Source organism: Dermacentor albipictus, chromosome 7, assembly GCF_038994185.2.
Source record: "Dermacentor albipictus isolate Rhodes 1998 colony chromosome 7, USDA_Dalb.pri_finalv2, whole genome shotgun sequence".
Lineage (NCBI taxonomy): Eukaryota > Metazoa > Arthropoda > Arachnida > Ixodida > Ixodidae > Dermacentor > Dermacentor albipictus.
In genome coordinates, this window is record NC_091827.1 from 12,816,266 (window position 1) to 12,838,800 (window position 22,535).

General features: G+C 42.3%; 1 protein-coding gene across 1 annotated transcript in view; it reads left to right on the top strand.

The window, feature by feature from the left end:
* The first annotated feature begins 483 nt into the window (after positions 1-483).
* The window catches only part of LOC139047686 (ribonuclease Oy-like), a 29,016-nt gene continuing 6,964 nt past the window's right edge, over positions 484-22,535 (top strand). The window contains exons 1-5 of the mRNA XM_070521616.1: positions 484-841; positions 2,233-2,329; positions 15,671-15,717; positions 20,938-21,007; positions 21,694-21,758. Coding sequence (XP_070377717.1) covers positions 801-841; positions 2,233-2,329; positions 15,671-15,717; positions 20,938-21,007; positions 21,694-21,758 — 320 coding nt within the window. The 5' untranslated portion in view covers positions 484-800. The remainder of the gene's footprint in view (positions 842-2,232; positions 2,330-15,670; positions 15,718-20,937; positions 21,008-21,693; positions 21,759-22,535) is intronic.

Consider the following 22,535-nt stretch of genomic DNA (forward strand, 5'->3'; position numbering starts at 1 on the left):
TGCTGATCACGCGCATGTTGTTCGTAACTAGGGAATACCGTACTAGTAGCGTTATAGAAAGGAAATGCGGACAAGACAGATGACGTTTATTGTCGTGTGACAAGATACGACTCAAAGGGTGTAAACTTTTTTGGGGTGTAAGACTGCGGAAGCGATTGCAGTAGCCGAAAAGACGACATAAACGTCGAGTTTTGAACACCCAATTCTTGGCCAATCTCCCACCACTGTGGGTATTCATCACAGCCACTCAGAAGGACAACAATAACAACCTATTAGTACCTCGATTCACTAAGCCTACGAGATTTATAGTTTGGAGAATGCCTCTAAAACCTCCATGAAAACCACCGACTACAGCTCTACCAACGCGACATAAACGGCTGCCTGCCGCGCCGTCGACCATCTCGAAGGCTGTAAACCGAACGAGCGTTTCCTCCTAGTGGCGACGACAAGCCCCAGGTTAGTTCCAGGCAGGTCGCACATCTCGGGAGCCATGTAAACAAGGCCGGTACGTTCTAACTGACGCGAGCAACGCGACTGCGAGCAGCTCGAGGGGCTCGTCGCATCGCCGCTGGGTTTCAGCCCCTTCTTTATCAGACACGCAGTCCTACGCTCGCACTGCGTCGTTGGGCGGCCCCAGCGAGCTATGAAACGTCACAGTGTTCCCCGTTCGAGACATGTGATCGCAACCTGCGACGGTTTCCCAGCGATTTCGACGACCTGGCGTTAGTAGGACGACGCCGTCAGCGGACGGCAGCCAGACACAAAGAGCCATTCGCAGTAAGCGAACTGGAGCGGCGATAATGCATTGTCTGCTACAAGCCCTGCTGCTGGCTTCCCTCGGGTAAGTTGGTCGCTGAATTTGTCCACCGCGCTTCCCTTGGAAGGTCAGCGGCAATCAGCTGTTCCTCGGCGCCGCAAGGAATTTCGCTCGTATTTTGTTTTTCTCTCTTGGCTCAGGTCCCCAGCTCGCTTACCTTGGGAAATCACTTCGTGCGACCTTGTGTGTCAGGGCGTGTTGTCAGCATCAGACGCTAGGAAAAAAAAAAATTGAAAGCAACGTCGCAAGATCAAAATCGTTAGTAAGAGGAGTTGCGCGAACTCGTATGGGAGTGTGCGTGTGTGGTGGTGGAGGGGGGGGGGGAGGGGGGTATCATCATACCGTGCCTGCAGTGTTAAGCGACATAAAACACTTGATTTCTGCGATATCGACTTCGGTCGTAAATTGCGCCAGCTGTTCGCCTTTGTATCTGCGCGTCATTGTTGAACGGCTTGAGTGCTGGTACACTGTAGTGCTGGTAAATGAAAAAAAAAAATGTTAAAAAAAAAATGAAGATACGAGATTCGCGCAAGGTTAAGAAGCGCTAAAGCCAGCGCAATGATTCCCTTTAACACATGACAAAGCGCCTTGGACGTGCCTGTAAATGTTCCAGCGGTGTTTTTGGACGTAACAGTTGTGTATCGTAACGCTTACCCCTTCTACACAATTCGCTCAAGTACGCTCTTCCGTTCTATCTCGCTTCAATCCATTCACATAAGTAATCCCTGTCTGCAAAGTAATCGCGCAAGTAAAATTGTACTGCTCATCATGGAACGTATTCTGCGACGATCACTTTCGGCGATACTATCGCCTTCGCGTGATACCGTAGTGCACAGCCAGCCAATCAGCTCAACCGTTTTTGCTCAACCAGCCAATCAGCGCGCGCCTAGCGACCGTGGGACTAGTTTCGCCGAAATTGATCGTCGCAGAATGTGCGAACATGTTTATGACGTTTATTTGGCACGTTTTACGTATCACAAAACGTTTTGTACTAACGGATACGGACGCGGAAATAGGGGTACAGGACTCACGAAGCGCTCTCAACTCGTTTATGTCGAGAAAGTACGTGCGCTAATACAAAATACATAGAATGCGCACTTTCAGTGCACACATTGCTGTAGGTAATCACTTTCTTTGTTGTATAGCGAGAAAGGCATGCTTACACATTCCATATGCATGCTTATGCAAAGCGTGCTTCGCATAGGCAAATGTAAAGCATACATAAGCATGTTTTCTATATGTAACATAAGTTGAATTATTTGATGTACTATGGCCGCATAATAGAAACATTATATGCACAAGCTTGACGTAATTGGCAGTTAAATGTTGCAAGTATTTGGTTATCTTTTCTCTCTCGTTCAGTTCATGCTTACCAATAATTTATATTTCATCACTGTTTGCTCTACGGTCTGCAGGGGACTTGCAACGCCCACTAAGAATGTGTCAAAGGTCACTTACTTCATGCTCAGCCAACAGTGGAGCTCGGGCTACTGCAGTGCAGCACATGATAAGGTCAGTCTCACAGATTTGTGTTAATTCAGGTTTACTGTCAAACCAAGGATTAAATGTGCACTAGAATATTGGAAATGACGCAAACTGTTTCTAGAGTGAATGAATGGTGTAGGCATGTAGAGGCAACAAAAGCATGGCCTTTGCAACTACTTCATTGTCCTAGAGTCTTTGTCCGAGCTAGTTGGTATGGCAACATTTTAATGCAGGTAAAGCGCAAAAAAACATGGACGGTGAAAGGAACGAGGACTTATGAAAAAATAAATTTTCGATAGTGTGAGGAAACTGAAAGGGTCTTCTATATTTATTCACAATGATTATTTGCAAGCCACGTCAAACAAACGAAAGCTACTCTGGGAAAGTGCTAAGGCTGAGAAAGGTTAGGGCGAGAAGGTGCGCCCCATGATAAGCTTAAAATCAACAGTGAAATTTTTTTGTGAGACAAGACTGACGGTAAAAAAAGAAAAGCAAGGTAAACTGTTGCAGACAGGAAATCAAAGTAAGAAATTGCAAGGATGACAGGGATACTCGATACCGAAAGGCTAACACACACATGCGCAAGTAGCTCAAGTTAAAATCACTATCATTATCGGTGTCCTTTACTAACATACGAAGTCTACTGCCCAAGGGGGTTGAGTTGTTTTTATTTAAATGACTGTGACCCTGACATATTAATACTCATGAAGACCTGTCTCTATTGTAACCAACAATGAACTTTTCCCGAATAACGTAACTATAACGTATACCGGTGTGACCGAGTAGAAAAAAGGAGGCGACGGCATGTTAATAACGGTCAAGAAGACAGTGTCATCTTTTCCAATTGATACTAACCCTAAGCTAGACATAACTTGGGCAGCATGCATTACATCTGCTAAATTACTTCTAGGGTTATGTTCTCGCCCACCAGATTCAGATTCTTCTTTCACTAGGGAATTACATGATAATATAGCACGTGCTACACACCTCTGTGCAAGCAATGTAATTAATCTTTCTGGCGACTTCAATAATCCTCTCATTGATCTGCTATCATTACTATGTGTCCCGCCATGGCAGATTTTCTCGATGTAACACTTGACTTCAACTTATCACAAATTGTTGACCAATGCACTCATGGCACTAACATTTTGGATTTGGTTTTAATGACTGCACTGGACATTGCTGGACCAGTTTCTTATATTTTTTTCCTCATCTGTTTTTACACAAGATTGTTCCAATGTGCCGTTTGTTCCAGAGCAAAACTTCACCTTCATGGCACCAATCATCCTCGCTGCTGAAGGAATTGCTTACATCATTACCAGTCTAAAGGTTTCTACTTCATCTGATGTTGATAATAACATAAACTAAAAGATCTGAAAGATTGCTGCAGATATTTCTGGTCTCAATCTCATTTTTAACCAATCATTATCATTTGGTGAGCTACCTAAGGACCCGAAGGTCGCTAAATTAATTCCCTTTTTCAAAGCTGGAGACAGGCACTCACCAGGTAATTATAGACCTATTTCACTAACGTGCATATGCCGCAAACTACTTGAGCATGTTACAGCTTCTCATACCTACTCTCACTTTGAATCCAATAACTTTTTCTTCTCCAATCAGCATGGTTTCAGAAAAGGCTACTCATGTTACACACAGTTATTTGAACTGACGACTGACCATCAATTTAACATAAATGCTAATGACTAGACCAACTGCCTCTTTCTTGATTTCTCTAAAGTTTTTGAATATGTACCTCATTGCCGTTTGATTTCCAAGTTTTCTGCGCTTTGTTTCGATTCATTAACATTATCTTGGTTTCACAACTTCCTGTCTATGCACCAGCAATTTAGAGTAGTCAATAACTACTCATCTAACTTTTGCGACGTCACGTCTGATGTCCCTCAAGGCAGTGTCCTCGGTCCATTACCTTTTTTTTTTGTATACATTAATGACTTACCCTCTAAATTATCATGTTCAATTAGGTTGTTTGCTGACTGCATTACCTACTGCACTATTACATGTTTCAATGACTGTTCTACTCTCCAAAATTATCTTGACCTTATAGTTGGTGGAAAATGTGGCAGATGTCCCTTAACACCACTAAATGCAAGTTACTTTCATTTAGCTGTAAACGCACTAACTCAGTGTTTCACTATTCAATTAATACGTAATTTGCAATACCCCATCGTACAAATACCTTGGCATTCACCTTACACCTGATCTTTCCTGAGCTACACATATAGCTGCCTTACCTTCTAAAGCTTTTCAGTCCCTTGGTTACCTGCGTAGAAACTTGCGTAACACACCTTCTAACATAAGGAAATTAGCATTTCTAACCTATGTTCATTTGCCACAGGAATTTGCTTCATCCACATGGTCACCATATCAGGAGTACCTTACCAGCATGTTGGAAGCTATTCAGAATAGAGCAGCCAGACTAACCTCATGTAAATACGACCATATTTCTAGCATTACCCAAATAAAAAAAGACATTTCACTTCAGTCATTATGAACTCGCCACATGATTGTTCTCCTTGGTCTGTTTCACAGGTACATTATTATCAATAAATCTCACCTTCTGCCAATTCACGCACATGTGCACACATCAAGATGCCTTCACAACATGCTCTGTCTTGCACATGCATGGTCAAACGCAGGCATTTAACTCATCGTCACTGCCTTGTGCTATTGCACGTTGGAACAATCTTGTGAACCACATCGTATCCATGTCAAACCGTGATACCTTTCATGATGACGTGAATACACTCTTTTATTCTAGAAGAGTTGACTGTTGGGCTAGTTGGTTTTCCATAATTGAACTAGTAACTTAGCGCAATAAAAACTTAATACACAAGAAAGGTGCACAAAGACAAGCGTTACTCATGAAAAGAGAGCATTCAGGTTATCACAAAAGGTTTCACGGCTCTACATGGCTTCACTGCTCATGACATAGATACGCTACTCACAGTTGTGAGTAGCGCTTGTCTTTGTCCGCCTTTTTTGTGTCTGGTCTTTATTGCAATAAGTTAACAGTTCAATTACGCTCTTTTATAACACTATATGACGATATTCCACTGTAGTATTTGTAACCTTTGTTCTGTTCTTTTTTATTTTATTACGATGAAAACTTTCTTAAGAACATCATAACAGGCGATGAGACATGGGTTTATGGCTATGATGTTGAAATGAAAGTTTAGTCGTTGCAGTGGGTGGCCAAAGGTTCTCCTTGTCCAAAAAAAAGCACGCATGAGTCAGTCAAAAATGAAGGTGATGTTGGTTGTGTTTTTTTACTGCAAAGTCATTGTCCATCAGGAATTTGAGCGACATGGTCAGACGGTAAACAAAGAAGTTTACCAGGGAAGCCTAGCACGTTTGAGAGATTCTGTGTGCAGTAAGAGGCATGCATTGTGGGAAAATGTGGCTTGGATGTTCCATCATGACAATGCCCCGGCTCACACGTCACTCCTTGTCCGCAGCTACTTAGTGAAACACCACACTCCTATTGTGCCCCACCCACCATATTCTCCAGACCTAGCCCCAGCAGACATTTTTCTATTCCCCAAGCTGAAAACCACCTTGAAAGGACATCGTTTCGAAACCATAGAGGAGATCCAGGACAGTGCGAGAAGAAACCTGCCCACCATTCCAGAAAGTGCGTTCCAGGAGGCTTTCCAAAAATGGAAGATGGGAAGAGTGCATTGCCAGTAGAGGGGACAACTTTGAAGGGAACAGCACTTAAAATGTTGTACCGTAAATAGTAAAGGTGTTACAGCAAAAGTTCGGTTTCTTTTTGAACACACCTCGTATCTTAAAGTGAGTTTTGTTGTGGAGAAATGCCCCCCAATAAGCAAATGGGCAACATTTGCCCCACAAATGCCCAAATAGTTTATCTATGCCTGGATGAAAAAGTCTTCCTGCTCATAAGCGTATATACAGGAAGTGGGGGCAAAATATAACCTGCCCCTTCCCCACTTTTGAAAGCAAGCACTTTTGGCTGCATGCTGGAAAGCCCAACAAAACTACACCTGAACCTAAATTTTCTTTCTTGATACAGTCGCCGCCACTGCCGCGTAAGTAATGCTTTCCTTTATTACATATCCCCTGCTTGGGCAGTGAGGATTGTCTTTTGTGCCTCCTCGGGACGCACTGTAGTGGACGATGCACGGGATTCACCATACGTGCTCGCATTTCGGAGAGGGCCTGGCTCTTGGCAGTTCCCGCCCTAACACGTGTGTGCTTTTTCTACTTAACGCATGCCCAGCCTTTTAGGGCTGCCATATTCGTATTTGAAAATGTAGTCAGCTTGTTATATTTAACCTGTGGGTGAGAGGGAGGTCCGAATAGAGTGTTATAATCAGCTGCTCAAAATTACTGGTGTGTTTTATGGCATGAAATTGTTGGATGATCAAATGCAGGAACTGATGAATCTCCGTCCAGAGGTAGACTACATAGCATTCTCGGTATCTTATCACTGTCAAAACTTTTATCAAACCTCTTACAGGCTTAACTGTCGAATTTCATTGTGTAATCACGACTTATCATAAATGTGTCCTTGAAAATGGCCCTGGTCGAGTGTTCAGAGCCATTAGAAAACCAATAGAATGCGGACATTGATTTCTTCTAAGAGCATGTGTCACTTCCGAGTTTCTCAATTTCATTTCTAGGCTGTTTATAAGTAACAGCTCCACTACTTATTGTTTCCCAGCACGAGCAAAAACAGGAGACATTTCATGTCTCCTGTTTGCCATTTCACAGGAGTGCCAAGATATGCCATTCCACTTCCCCTTACGTTTTAACACAGGAACTTTAGGCTGCATGCTGGAAACTCCAACAAAACTTCACCTGAAGCTAAATTTTCTTTCTTAAGGCCGTGTAAGTAATGCTTTTCTTTACCACATATCCCCTGCTTGGGCAGCAAGGATTGTCTTTTGTGCCTCCTCGGCAAAGCGCTGTAGCCAATGACGTGTGGGGTTTGCCATACGTGCTCATGTTTTTGAGAAGGTCTGGCTCTGAGCAGTTCACACCCTAACAAATGTCTGCTTGCACTACTCGCAACATGTCCAGTATCTTGAGACCGCTGTATCCGTATTTGAAAACACAGCTTGCTATACTTAACCTGCAGATGATGGGGGGAGGTCCGGATAAAGTATTATAATCAGCCGCACCGAATGTCTGGTGGGCCTCATGGCATGAAATTGTTGGATTATTAAATGCAGGAACTGTTGAATCTTCATCCAGAGGTAGCCTACATAGTGTTGCAGTCTCTGTATCTTATCACCGTCAAAATTCTAATGAAACATCTTACAGGTATAACTGTCAAATTTCATTGTGTTATTATGACTTATCGTAGATGGGTTTGTGAGAATGGCCTTGGTCAAAGGTTCAGAGCCATTTCACTACCATTAGAACACTGACTTCAATTTTTTCTAAAGGCATGTGTCACTTCTGACTTTCTCGATTTCATTTCCAGGCTGTCTTTAAGCTGCCTGTTTCCCGGCAGGAGCAAAAACAAGAGATATTTCATATTTTGTAGAAATCAGGGCCACTTTTTTGCATCATGTACTGAAACTGAACTGTATGAGTGGTCTATGTGCTGTGAAAATAGTTGCTGACTGCTCGCTTTCTTGCAATCTTTATGCGTTATACACAGCATTTTGTTGTTTTCCTGTGGTATCCTCGGTAAGCTATCTGGGGCACAGTGTTTATATCTATTCAAAGTACAAAGCAATGTTGTGAGTGAGGAGCAATAAATGTTTATTCTGTATGGGTTCATTGCAGCCTTTGTAGAAAATTATTCGTAAGAGCATTCCAGGGTGTCATGTTGCCGCTAATCGACATATTTCCCAGACTCCTAAAACAACAGCACCAGATAGAAACTTGAAATTTTGTATTAATAGGAAAAATTTTAAGCGTAATACGTTGCGAATTTGCTTCATGTGCATGGTCAACATATCAGGACTACGTTATCAGCATGATGGAAGCTGTTCAGAATAGTGCAGGCAGATTCATCTCGCGTAAGTATGAGGGTTGATCCAGGAATAAGGTTCCCAGAGACACGTGCCAGAGACACGTGCTCCAGCCACACGTGAAGGTGCGAGGCAAAATTTGGCAACGCTGCTGCATGTGGCTGTTCCCCCACTCTCGATTCCCCCACTCTCGATTCCCCCTGGCGGCGCATCGTTGCACCACTCATTCTTGGCTCAGCAGCCATCCGATATGGAGGTTCCCATTGTTGATCCTGCCAAGTGCGAGATTTGTTCCGTAATTCGCTTTTTGCACGCCAAAGGGACTCCACCCGTAGATATTCATAGTCAGTTGACAGAGGTGTACGGCAACAAGCATGTGTCCGTTCGGCACGTCCATTAGTTGTGCAGAGAGTTGAGTGCCGGTTGAAAGGAAGTCCATGATGAAAAATGGAGTGGAAGACCGTCAGTTTCAGAGGCAGTTGACGATATGGTCCAATGCGAAGTGCTTCAAAACAGGAAGATTGCCATCTGTGAACTTGTTGCTCAGATTCCTGGGAGTTCTTACGGTACAGTGGAAAGAGGGGTATCACAAGTGTTGTGCTCAATGGGTACAGCGGCTGTTGACATCAGACCACAAGGAGAAACGACTTGACTGTGCTCGCCAGTTTCTTCAAAAGTGTCAAGAAGGTAAGGAAGGATTGTTGGACTCCATTGTTACAGGAGAGGAAACGGGTGTTTCATTTCACTCCCAAAACGAAACAAAAATCCAAACAGTAGCAACATCCAGATTCACCAGTGGCAAAGAAGTGCAAACAAACTCCTTCTGCTGGCAAAGTCATGGCCAGTGTATTTTGGTATCGTAAGGGGATACTGCTGATCAGTTTCATGGAAAGTGGGACAACAATCAACTCGGACAGTTATTGTGCAACACTAAGAAAACTCAGGCAAGCTATCCAGAACCGCTGGCGAGGACGACTGGCAGCTGGTGTAACGCTGCTTCTCGACAACGCCCGACCCGACGTCTCCCATCAAACCCAGGAACTTTTGACAAATTTGGGTCGACTGTCATGCCCCACCCACCATACAACCCAGACCTCGTGCCTAACGATTTTCACTTGTTCCCCAAGTTAAAGGAACATTTGAGTGGCCAACGCTTCCGGAGCAACGATGAAGTCAATAGGTGAAACGCTTCCTCAATGGGTTAGCGGTGGAGTTCTACGACATTGGGATACAGAAATTGGAGCACAGTCTACAAACATGCATAGAAAAAGATGGCGATTATGTAGAAAAATGGAGCAAAGTTTCATCATTCCAATGATGTAAATTTCCATGAGAATAAACAATGCTGTCTATTTCTAAAATTGATGGGAACCTTACTTTTGGATCAACCCTCGTACAACCATGTTCCTTGCATTACCCAAATAAAAAAAAAAGTCATTAGAAACTGGTTGCAACATTGCTCTGCTCTCCCTTTCACAGGTACGTTTATGTCAATAGATCTCACAGTCTGCCAATTCATGCAGCTGTGCCTTGACAACATGCTCTGTTCCATGTGTGTACTTGATCAAACGCAGGCACTTAACTCGTCATCACTGCCTTGCGCGCTATTGCACATTGGAACAGATTCTAGACCACGTCGCATCAATGTGAAACAGCGAAACTTTTCATGATAACCTGAATAAGCTGTTTTATAACACTGTATAATGATGTTCCATGATACTGTTTGTAACCTTTGTTCTGTTCCTTTTTATTTGATGGTAACATTTTTCTGTTCTGTACAAACTGTTACCCCCCCTTACTCGATGCTCTTCAGTGGGCCTGTAAGGCATTATGAATAAATAGAGAGTACTACTTCCAACTGAATTTATTGTGCAAGAAAACCTTGTGTATAAGCATTCACCATTCATAACTGCAGTGCCTGCATCAGAAAACATTTCACATCTAGATATCTGACTCTCATCATTGCCCATTGATGCAATGCCCAAGCCATGCACTCTGATAAAAACACACGCCCACGTAGAGAACAACGCTTAGACAATATAAAACAAGAAACAACGTAAGTTTTTAGTGCTCTTTACCTGCCTTAAAATACTTCAATGTCATTACTTCACACTTGTCAGAACTTCTATACTTTGTGCCCACTACAGTCTTATTTATTTATTTATTTCGTATTACTTATTACGGCTGTACTCTCTTACGTAGGCCTTGCGAAGGAGGTCCCATTACAGTCTGACTTCTCGATCGCCTCCTGTATATCACTATCATGCAAGTTTACAGCACATTAATAAACTTGATTCCGATACAGCGGGGCACAGTCACTAAACATATCTGCTTTCAGTTCACAATGACATATCAAAGTGACACTGGGCTGATTATCTGGACAAACCCCCAAGCTTACATGACTATGATATTGACAGTGAGGTGATAAGTGTTACTACAGTTGCAACATATCCTAAAGTGAGTTTCATTAAGGAGGAACACCTTCTAAGCAGCAAATGAGCAATATTTGCACCACAAATGCTCAAATAGTTTATCGCTGCCTAGATAAAAAAGCCTTCCTGCTCATAAGCGTGTTCGCATGGGGGGGGGGATAAATATGTCATATGCCCCCCCCCCCGCCTTACTTCTGAAAGCGGGCACTTTTGGCTGCACGCTGGAAAGCCCAACAAAACTATAGCTGAAGCTAAATTTCCTTTTTTAATAGCCATGCAACGTAAGTAATGCTTTCTTTGCTATGTATACCATGCTTGGGCGACGAGAATTGTCTTTTGCGCCCCCTTGGGACGTGCTGTGGCAGACAACGCATGGGGTTCGCCATACAGGCTCTGCTACGCAGAAGGCCTGGCTCTGGGCAGTTCCCAATCTAACAAATGTCTGCTTATGCTACTTGTAACATACTCAATCTTTCTGGACCACTAAATCTGTATTTGAAACACAGTCAGCTTGCTATATTTAACCTGCGTGTGAGGGGAAGTCCAGATATTTATAATCAGCCGCACCAAATGAGTGGTTTACCTTACAGCATGAAATCATTGGACTATCAAATGCAGGAACTACTGAATCTCCATCCAGAGGTACCCTACAAAGCATGGCAGTCTTATTATCTTATCAACATCAAAATTAGGATCATCAATAGGAAGCAATGTTCCAAGCGATGAGCGATAAATGTTTATTCTGCGTAGGTTCAATATGGCTGTTGCAGAAAGTTACTCATGGAAGCATTCCAGGGTGTCATGCTGCTGCTAATTGACTTATTTCCCAGACTCCTAAAACAATAGCACTAGATACGAACTTGAAATTCCGTGAAAATACAGAAAATTGTAAGCGCAATGAATTGCGAAACTTTCACTTTCCTGTTTTTAATTCAAGTGTCATATATAATTACTAAACCCTTGTTTTTCCATGTGTTTTTGTGCATTATACAAGATGCATAGTTTGTTTCTTCATTGTCCTCAATGAGCTAAACAAGAAAATATTGTTTATATCTAGGGAAACTTAGGGCATGGTATGGGCAATGTGTAGGCAATGTTCTAAATGAGTGGGTGAAATGCTCTTTTTCCAATAGAATACGCATGTAAGCTGTTCATAGTGTTATTAGCCTGTTTCACGAGCGGTGTAAAACTTAGCTGGCATAATGACAACTACAAGAGGTCAAATTTTTTTAACATAGGGGGCAATACGCCACATTTATACGTGATGATAAATGCGTGTTGACCGAATGCTGCCTTAAATAATTGTAATCAAACATTCAAATGTATCACACTGCTGTTATTAGCTAGGTTTCCAAGCTTGATGACCCTTTTCGCGAAGCAATTTGTTCTAGATAAACGAGATGGCACTTGTGCCAGCGCACCACACGTGGCCTCAGCGACAGGGCACGAATACGAAACCATTACCACTTCTACCTTGCTTCTATGCCATCAGCTGTCGGAAATGAAACTGAGTTTTCGCTGATGCACTGTGCTCCACTCACGCTAGATTGAATCATGTGCATTGAAGAGGTGTGCAGTAGTTGGTTGCAAAAATAGTGACTGGCATAATAAGGAATGGAATGAATCTGTGGCCAAGTTCATGGACCGCTGCTGCAACTGTCCGTACGTGTTACTGGTACTTCGAGATGTACAGCTTTTCTTGGGGATACAGAAATTTGCTCATCCGCCAGCGTTCTATTGCTAACCTTCAAAGAATGAGCTTCAGCCCAGAATTGTAGGCAAGAGTGAGTACTACTCGTTAAATAATGACAAGAGAGTAGCACCGCTTCCTGTCATAATAAGTTTCACGCACAGTATCTACACACATCTACCTAAACTGGCATGGAAACTTATGCCCACTCTATCGCCAGCATGTCAGGAAAAGTTGACAGTCACATTATACGCTAAACAGGATGAAGGTGAAAGCCTGTGTGCTCACAAGACATTAATTAAATTACTTTACATTCTTACAGGTAACAAAACATTTAAATGTGTTGTTACCTCCTATTGTTTTCTCCCACCAAGGGGCAGGGGTTCGAGTGCCTTAATTCACTATACCTTAATTAATTGTGCCCTAATTAACAAAAATGGTTGTGGGTATGACTCCCACCAAAGGTTGAGTGTCTTAATTAACCCAACATTAATTAATGGTGCCAGAATTAACTTCATCATATTTAACACCCAAGGTTGTGGGTTCCACTCCTACTGAAGTTCGAGGGTTCGAGTGCCGTAATTAACTATATCTTAATGAACTGTGCCTTAATTCATTTTCCCATAACTAACACCAAAGGTCATGGGTTCAGCTCCCACCAAAGGTAGAGGGTTTGATCCCCAGTTTTGGTTAATTTTGGTGGCAAAACGCCAATAAATGACAGTCTACATCAATGGCGCACAAACACACAAAAGCTGAATGTTTCATGACAGTCCCCAAGAGTGAGCACATTACTAGCGATTACTAGCGATCTTTGCTACAAGGTATTACAATATACAAAACAGCTACGTTTCATGCCTCGTGTGCGGTAAGAACAAATCTATTAGAACTGAGCACACTTGTAAGCAATTAGACAGAAAATAATTAGATAGTGACTGCACCAAGGAACTTTACTGAGTTGGGAACATGACAAGCTGCTGCTTCAAATATTGCAAAACAAAGAATGAAGATCAAAACACACTAATCCTGATTCAATTCATGAGCAGAAAGTTTGGATAGCTTGGAGTACATATTTAGCCCCACTTTTAGAACAAGCACCATGTACGCTGCTCACACTGTTTGGACATAGCTTAATCAGCTCCTAAAGCACTTTTGCATAGTCTCTCAAGCTGTGGCCAAAGCTTTGTGTTGTTCACTCAGTCATCATCTACAAAATCTCCCGCAACAGGTTTGCTAAGCTGCACCAGCATCATACACATCCATTGAAACACGGAAGCAATGGAGGCAGTTGTGGAAAGCAATGGACATGTCACCACATGATCAAACATGGGCAGCGCCCACGGGATCGCCGCAAAAAGGGTCAATGTTAAGTTCACCTTGTGTCCTCACTGAACTAGAGGAGGTAGCTTCATTACATTTTGTGACTGAAGGACAAGGCAATGGGTTGTGTGTGGGTAAAGTTCAAAATAGATAGGTAATTGGGGCTTTCGCAATAAATTAATGTATGTGAGTCCTCTAGAGTTACGAGCGTGTAACGAGCAAGGCAGAATTTACCCCTCTCTCCTGGCAGAACTATAGAAGCCACCAAGACCAAATTTAGCGAAAATTGGTTGTACGCTATGGAAACTCTGTGCAAAGTTAAATACAGTTGGATGAGATGCAGCTTTTTTCAAAAATATGTTGTTCAAATGTTAGAGCATGTGACATGGCTCCTACCAGCTACGCGTCCCAGCTCCCTGACATAGCTGCAGGTTACAGCAGGATTATATTTTGTGGAAAGGGGACGAGAGTCATGGTAAGTGCAATGTGCAACAAAATTTTTACGTTCTTGGTCCAGTCAGAAGCGTTACAAATAATTACTGAGCAGTCATCCCCCCCCCCCCTTTCATATGTCATAAGATGTTCCTAGTTAGTTTCATCAATGTCCCCAGTGAACTGAACAAAACACTGCTTATATTTGGTGAAAATAAAGGGCATGTTATTGGCAATATGTCTAGTAAACTTCAAAGTAGAACTTGTTGCTGGGCGAGTTGGTAGGGATCTAATGAATACATTGTTGCGCCAAAAAAGGAAAAAAAAGACTTGGGAAGGAAGAGTCAATCTGTCGTTTCGTACTCTTCCTTCCCAAGTCTTCTTTTTTTTCCTTTTTTGGCGCAACAATGTATTCATTAAACTTCAAAGACAGGGGACTAATCATGGCATTTGCAATAAATTATGCATGCAAGCAATCTGGTGCTTCATGAAGGCGTTTTACGAATAAAGCAGAATTTATCCCACTGCCCTGGGAGAACTGTGGACCCAACTGATATCAAATCTAGCAGAAATTGAGGGGGGAGGGGGGGGGGAGGGAGATAGACGGAGGGAGAACAAAATGTAATGGCGAAGTAATGTGTGTTGACGAATTACTGGCATTTTAAGAATTCCCAACAATAAATGCTCTAAAGCACTACACGTGGGCAAGATTTCATATGGAACAGCCATATACGGACAACTGTTTAAGGTATATGATATAATTACAGTAAACTGAAACATTTATTGCAACTGTTCGAAAGAAACAGCTTCGCTGGAAATTAGGCTGTAATTCTCCAAATTCCCACACATGATCTGCTATATTCTTTTCTTTTGATTAAAAGTAATCTATGTTGATTTCACTTTTTAAAATATGTGATGTAGTTACAGGAAACTGGAACTTTTATGGCAACTGTTCGAAAGCAGCAGCTTCGCTAGAGGTTGTAATTCTCCAAAGTCGCTCACACCTGCTGTCTTATGAATATTGCAAATTTTTTATGCTGATTGTACTTCATTGCATATCCCTGACAATACAATTACATAAACTAGTAATATACTGTACACTTATACACCAAGTACACTTCCTTGTTTAATTATTTAAATAGTTTGTAGCAAGTGTGCATGTTTTATGTGCCCTGTACTGTTGCTACTGGGCAGGATCAGGGACATCTGTCAAGCGCCCATTGCCTTTTGTCCCCGCATCATCATGAGATATTATATAGTTGAAATAAATGCAAATTCGAATTATGTTTCGGGCCCTCATGGTTCACCATGTATGATTGATAAATAGGTCTATGTCTGTTAAGTATAAGATAACTGACAGGCTATATATATGTGTATACATAAGAGAGAGAAGGGGGGATCAGATCGTTTGTGGTTTGCCCCCTCCCCCCCCCCACACTCAAGAAATAGTTGGTACACCACTGTTCCTGCTACATTCCAACCATATTATCTGACCTCACTTCCTGTTCTGGTTCTGTGCACCATGCAGTGTGTCAAGGAGAATAAAAGAAGTTTTTGGACTATACACGGACTTTGGTAAGTATCTTCATAATTCTCGCAATAAAGGCATACTTTAGAAGAAAGCCTTAGCTTGGTCGCTCCTACCTGAATACATGGGAATGGAGAAAGTGTTTCTTGACAACCATTGCACCGATGCTGTTGAAGTTTGTTGTATTTAAAAGAAATCAAGATCTGGTGACTTTAGGAAATGGGTTTTTCTTTATTTAGGCTACCGATATTTTAGAAAAATTATTGAAATTGAAAAGTTATTAAAAAGCTCAAGTGTCAAGTTTGCAACTAACTCACCAATAAAGAATGCTATAAGGTCTAAAGCAAAGAACGCTGATGCATTGTACCATTGCTCTGAAATATACCCTTAAGTTGTGAGTAGTACCTTTACAAAACCCTTGTAAGCATAGTAACAATTTACCATAGGCTGTAAACTTGCATATGAAGTTTGTCCACTTCAGATGAAGTTTACAGAACTGCAATACCTATTGTCTTGTGCGATGTTAGGGATTTGTAATGTTTCTACTTCCTGCAGTCGGTAAAGTTGAGCTTTCTCTCTTAAATACAACAAATTTCATTCAGATCGGTTCCGTAGTTGTCAAATGACATCATTCCTGCATTACATATGTATTTGGACATGGAAACTGAGTTAGGCCTTTGAAAAGGCTTTCTCTTACATCAAGTTAAAGTGATGGAGTAGTGCTCCAAATTTCCCAGAGCACCTCTTTACTGACAACAGAATTCTTGTCACTGAAAAATTTATGTTGATTTAATAAATTGGTGCCACCCATGGTTTCCTATACATACACCAATGGAAATGACACCAGAGTGCTGCTGTGTGCATGGGAATGTTGGGATGTGCTGGCTTCGGATTAGCATCTTTCCCAAAGAGCCAACACACCATGAAAGTGCATCTGGCAAATGGCATTCCATCTGTCACAATGATCAAGTAACATGTCAAATCTTTTCTTTCTGTATTAATACAATTTAACCTCAATATAACGATCCCAGATGTAATGAAGTAAAGCAAATTTTCTCACCAATGTCAGCTAGCAATGAATACAGTAGAACCTCGTTCATACATTTTGGGAAGGAAAATGCTAGAAAAACGTACTAACCGGGAAAACGTACGATCGGAAGTAAATAAAAAATTGACTCGAATAATATTGTTGACCTCTACGTGATGCGAAGCGTCGCGCATATTTTTGCGGCATGAGACGTCGACACGCGTCGAGCTGGTGGTGCTCGGCGACCCCAGACGCGTTTTGTTGTTTTCCTGTTTCATGGTGTTTCAAGAGGGCGACGGGAAATCGAAACGAAATTGAGCTCGCAGGCGACGCCGAAGGGGAACGTGATGCCCACATCGCGCCGCCTGCAGCAGGGAACGGCGGCGCGATTGTATTATCGCCTACTAATAAAAGCGTGCAGTACGCTACCACTGGCACTACGCACCACGCGCTGTGAAACAGATAGGTGATGAATACGCTTATCGCAGTGGGTGTGGCGGCGATAGCTGCGATAGCGATAGCTGTGTGTGTGCTGCGCGACGACGCGGGCGGGGATTTGCTAGTACCAGAATAAGAAAGTGTGCGCGCCGTCGTTTTCACGTGAGACGGACGACTTTTTTATGCGAAGCATATTACGAGAGCTCAACCCAGCTCCTCAGACGCGGCGGTGTCGCCTTCAATACTATGCGACACCGTGACGTCACGACAGAGGAGAAACGGGGCTCCAACTCGCGCCGTCGCTCGCGGCGGTATATAAGCGGCTGCGCTTGCCTCTGCTAGACACTCACGAGGTGAGATGCCTCGTGAGACAGAGCTGCTCGTTGGAATGAGAAGCGAAGGTTGCGGCGTGCTACAGAGACTGGTTTTCTAGGTGGCTTTGGCTCAACTCTTGCAAGATGGGCTGGGTGGGAATCGAACCAGGGTCTCCGGAGTGTGAGACGGAGACGCTACCACTGAGCCACGAGTACGATGCTTCAAAGCGGTGCAAAAGCGCCTCTAGTGAATGCGGTGTTGCCTTAGAAACGAGCTGTTTCTAAGGCTCAGGCGTGCGTCGCTTGCTCAGGCGCACATTTCATTGCCGCGCCGAACGCTGCGTTGCTCGACGCTCACCGCGTCCAATGCGGGGCGCGTAGTCGCTGCGCCGTAGCCCATTGTCTTACACCCCTTGGCGGGTCGACGGGAACGCTGTCGCGTTCCACTCTTGAAGGCGAAGCAGAGTAACGCATGAGTTGTTTCTTCGTCTAGCCGAACCAAATATAGCCAAGCAACAGCAGTTCACCAGGCTAAACCGTGGTTCAACAACTAAAATAAAGGCTAGTATGCTTCGCATCCTGGGCTTAACCTTAGCTAAGCCACAGCCATTTTTTTTTCTGTTTATGACTAGGTTCTGGCGGATGTCTCCGTGGACATGTACCAACTATATTTAATGCGTGTACCGATCCCGAAGATAGTGCGATACCGGGCCGTACCGCGGGGGAAGTGAAGTAGGCGTTAAGTACTCCCCATACGTGGGCCGATCCCGAAGATAGTGCATTGCCGGGCCGATCCACGGTGAAGGTGCAGTTCGCCAGTAAGGCCAGATTCACCCAGATTCGCCCACCCACCCAGGTTCGCCCAGATTCACAATCACAGCTTCGCTGATCATCTTTCTTCGCGCAGCTGAAGGGCACGGAATTTTTTTTTTTTTAGCTGCAACTTTTTAGATAGCACAATTTTAACACTTGATGTAGATTGCTTGATAAGGTGGTCATTACTTTTATGAGAAATCAAAATGTTAAATTGGATAAATAACGTACTTACGCTAATTAACTTGTTAATTACTTTACGCCACATGTTAATCTACGAATTATAGCCGCCTAGTTCGCACGGCGTATCCACTTGGAACGAATTCTCTGGACAGCAATTTTCAAAGTGTCCATCGAAATGAATTGGTGTTGCAGTTACTTCCGTGCTTTTTTTTTCTTAATTTACTTAAGCGGTGTCTTAAAAAGTAACTGGAACGCCAGTGAATTTCGTCGGAAACATTGAAAATTAATATCTCGGAATTAGTGCTATGCAGAGAATTTGTTCCAAGTGGATACGCCATGCGAACTCAGCTGCTATAATGCGTAGATTGAAATATATAGCGTAAAGCAATTAACTAAAAGGTAATTAGCTTAATTATGTTAATTCAATTGAACATTTTGATTTCAATGATCTATTTCGTCTTATAATACAATACAAGGATGTTCTGTGCAACGAATGGTTGAGTACTATAGTGACAGAATTTGAGGAGCTTTCGTCATCGGGTAAGTACTTGAATGTCCCGGAAGAGTGTCTAATCATGTGCCGTGCTGCATTTACCTCAATTTCACAATTATTAAGGCTCTATTTGCGATTATATTGACGTCTTAGAGATTCTCAAGCACTAATCTATCACTTTAGCTTTACTTAATATTTGCCTTTAGGGTCCCTTTAAGGCGACGCTTCCGATGGCACCACGCGCTGTGAAACAGATAGGCGAAGATACTTATCGCAATAGGATTGGCGGTGATAGCTGTGAATGCTGCGTGCGGTGACCCCGGAGAAGATTTGCTGGTACCGAAATTAGAAACTGAGTGCGCACCAGCTTTTTTACGCAAGACGGGCGGGCGAATTCTGCGGCGAAGCTGCCGCGGCAGGCAGCTATATACTGTTCTAGATCACGCGTGCCTCGCCCATTTTCTTGTTTACACGGGGTCCGGCGGCCACGAAACATATCATACGTACGATCGCAGTTTGGCAACGTGCTGGACGTTTGTGCCGGAATATGGAGTATTCCGGTAACGTGTGAACCGGTTAGAAACGAGCGCAATTCTGTTGGGTCATATTTGTGTTCTCCATTGCAAACGTTGCTGCGCCTGGAAAACGTACGTAACGGGAACGTATCGACGAGGTTCCACTAACAAATATTGCGTATAACGAAGTTATTTTCATGCTGGATGTGATTCCTTATAACGTGTTTTGGCTGTGTTTAAGAACACTTTTTATTAAAGCATAAGAAATTGTCTTCGGTTGTAGAATTATACCTAACCTGAACAGCACCAGTTGGCCAGTAAAGTTGGAGAGATGGTGACAAGGCCTCCATTCACTACTGTACATCAGTTTTAATTGTATGTCCTTGTTTCCTTTGTTTACTTGTTGTACTATGTGAGCTTGAACTTTATTGAAAGACATGGTATGAGGGAACCAAAACATTTCACATAGATTTCATTTTAAGAAAGGTCTGTTTGTCAGCCTTGACCACATTATGTTTTCGGCTAAGCCATGTCTGAGGCAAGTCTAGCATGTCCGTGTCACGGCATTGACATGCCAGCACACCACCTGTTAGGAAAATCACATAGTGATATCAGATTTTTCTCTAGGTAATGTTCGATGAAACATTATGCCGCCACAATTGTTAAACTATGGAGCCAGCTCCTAATGAGGGTTCACGGCACATTTCTAATGGATGAATAGCAGTAGTCAACCACTGATTAATAAGATTGTGGCATTTAAACCTAACATGAAGTGCACTTTTTCTATTTTATTTTTTCACAATATTTTCCTGCAGAACTCATTGGTGCTGTCCCTTCATGTCGATGCTATTTGCAGAAGTGTGGTGCCCTCTGGCTTACCAAGGCAGTAGTGCCCAGCATGTTAGTTCTGAAGCCACTAATACAGTGCATGAGTCCCACTGTGCTGAAGTGTGGATGGTGTATCTTCATCTGTTTTCTTGAGCAGTCTGCTGTATTCAGTCACAATTTTCCCACCTGCTAAGTCATCTCATAGTTCTGAGTGATATTCAGGGGCATTATCACTTTAGCTATACTCGGCTGTTTTTTGCTCCCTTAAGGCACTTTTTTCTTTTTTAACTGTGTAAACATCTCGAATAATGCGTTACAAGGTCAAGACCAATTGATAACGAATTCATTAAAGAACTCTTCATGCATCTACTGCAATACAGAGCATAAAATTGGACATTTCTACAGTCTATTTACATGTGCAATGAATATTATTTAAAGAGCATTTGTCAGCAATTTACTGGAAGTTATTGAAGAGTAGAAGTGATGACACAATAATTAGCTACTCATGCAATTAATACTAGCCTGCAATTTGCAGCAATAGTGCAAAACCGTAAAACACTATTATTTGGATTACTGTAATGTCTCTACAGCGTGCAACTCAAATTATTGCCTTGTGATGATGATAATACCATGATAATTTTCTCCCTGCATTGCAGGCCTTCTGCAAACACCTCAAGTCCGGAGTTTTGCAACAAAACACTTCGTTATAATGCGACAGTTCTCACGGTGAGGATTCGTCTGCTTGTATCGAATCTGTTCATTAAGCGTAGTGTAGACAAGCACAAATGGGATGGACATCACATGTTCTTACTCAAAGCTAACCTTATTTATGAGGTCACGCACATGTACATTCCAGTCTCATATGCAGAGCCAGCAAGCCTAATAAAATATGCTTTCAAAATCCAGTCTGCACGGAGAAGCAACAATATGGAAAGCCACATTAAAAATCTGGTTAACCCTGTAATGCTCAAACATAGTTCCACATCGAGGAAAGTTGGAACCATTTGTTTACCTTTATTTCTGCCATGAAGACTGCAATTTTATTTTATTTTAGTCAAATTATTACAGTAATTCATTATTGGCATGGATTTCTCACTACAGCTGAACTGTTGGCACAACTTAAAGCTTTCTTCTGCATATCAAACTGATATAGGCTTGCGTGACATTTCCTGTGTGTAAGTCACAATTTTTATGAACCAAAACAAGTGCAGCTTATATGATACATTGGGCATTACAAGGTTAATCTGGAAAGTTGATTCATTTTTGTATACTGCATAGTCAAGGATCACAATATTTCTACTTTACACATATAAGCACCTGTCCTTTACCTCTAGAGCTTGTCTGTCTGTGCTGCTGTCATTTGCATGGTGTTATTAATTCTTGGTGCCTGCAATAATCCGTTGTAATTGCAGCCCCTGGTACCACTGCTTGACCTGTATTGGCCATCTTTGACCAGTACCAACAACAATGTATTTTGGTGAGTATTAATTTTGTAAGAAATTGCTTGTTTGTTTGGAAAAATAAATACATCTAACATTTCGCTATAACAAAACTATGAGACTAAATTTATGCAATCATCAGTAGTTTGCACTCCTTTGTAATTTTCAATCATTTATGAGACCTTTGATGGAGGGCACAAGAAAGCCGCTAATTGTGCTATTTTATTTATGGCTGTTTACCAAACATTTATTTCACTTAAAAGCTGATTTAATTGCAGTTTTCACTTGGTTCATATAAAACACCACGTTTCTGAATGACATGATTTCACATTATCGCCAGTTCTACAGAAATATTAAATATTTAAGATCACAAGTACAGTGCTTTAGGAAAAACTTGCACATGCTTTGAAAAATATCAAGCAAGCATCTTCTCAGCATGCTTAAGTTAAATTTTTCCCAGCAGCATTCCGGGTATTAACCGGCAGACAACATTGGTCATATTTTTTTTAATATCCATTTTGACTGGATGATCTAAATAGAAAAAGTTATTTGTGCTGTATGAGTAATTTATCCTTGCACAATACCGAAAAAATACCTATTACCGTGATACAAGGCTTGGTGAGGCTAGAAAAAACTAAAGACTAGTGGCACCGTCGCCTTGAAGCTACCACACTAGTTTGCTGCGACATCATGGATTTCGACACTGTTCGCTCGGGCCTAGCTAATTTTCTATCTGTATAGGCACACTACATGGTATTCTGAATGAGCTTGGCAAGTTTTACGAACTTTTACTGCACCTGCAACAGCCAAAACAT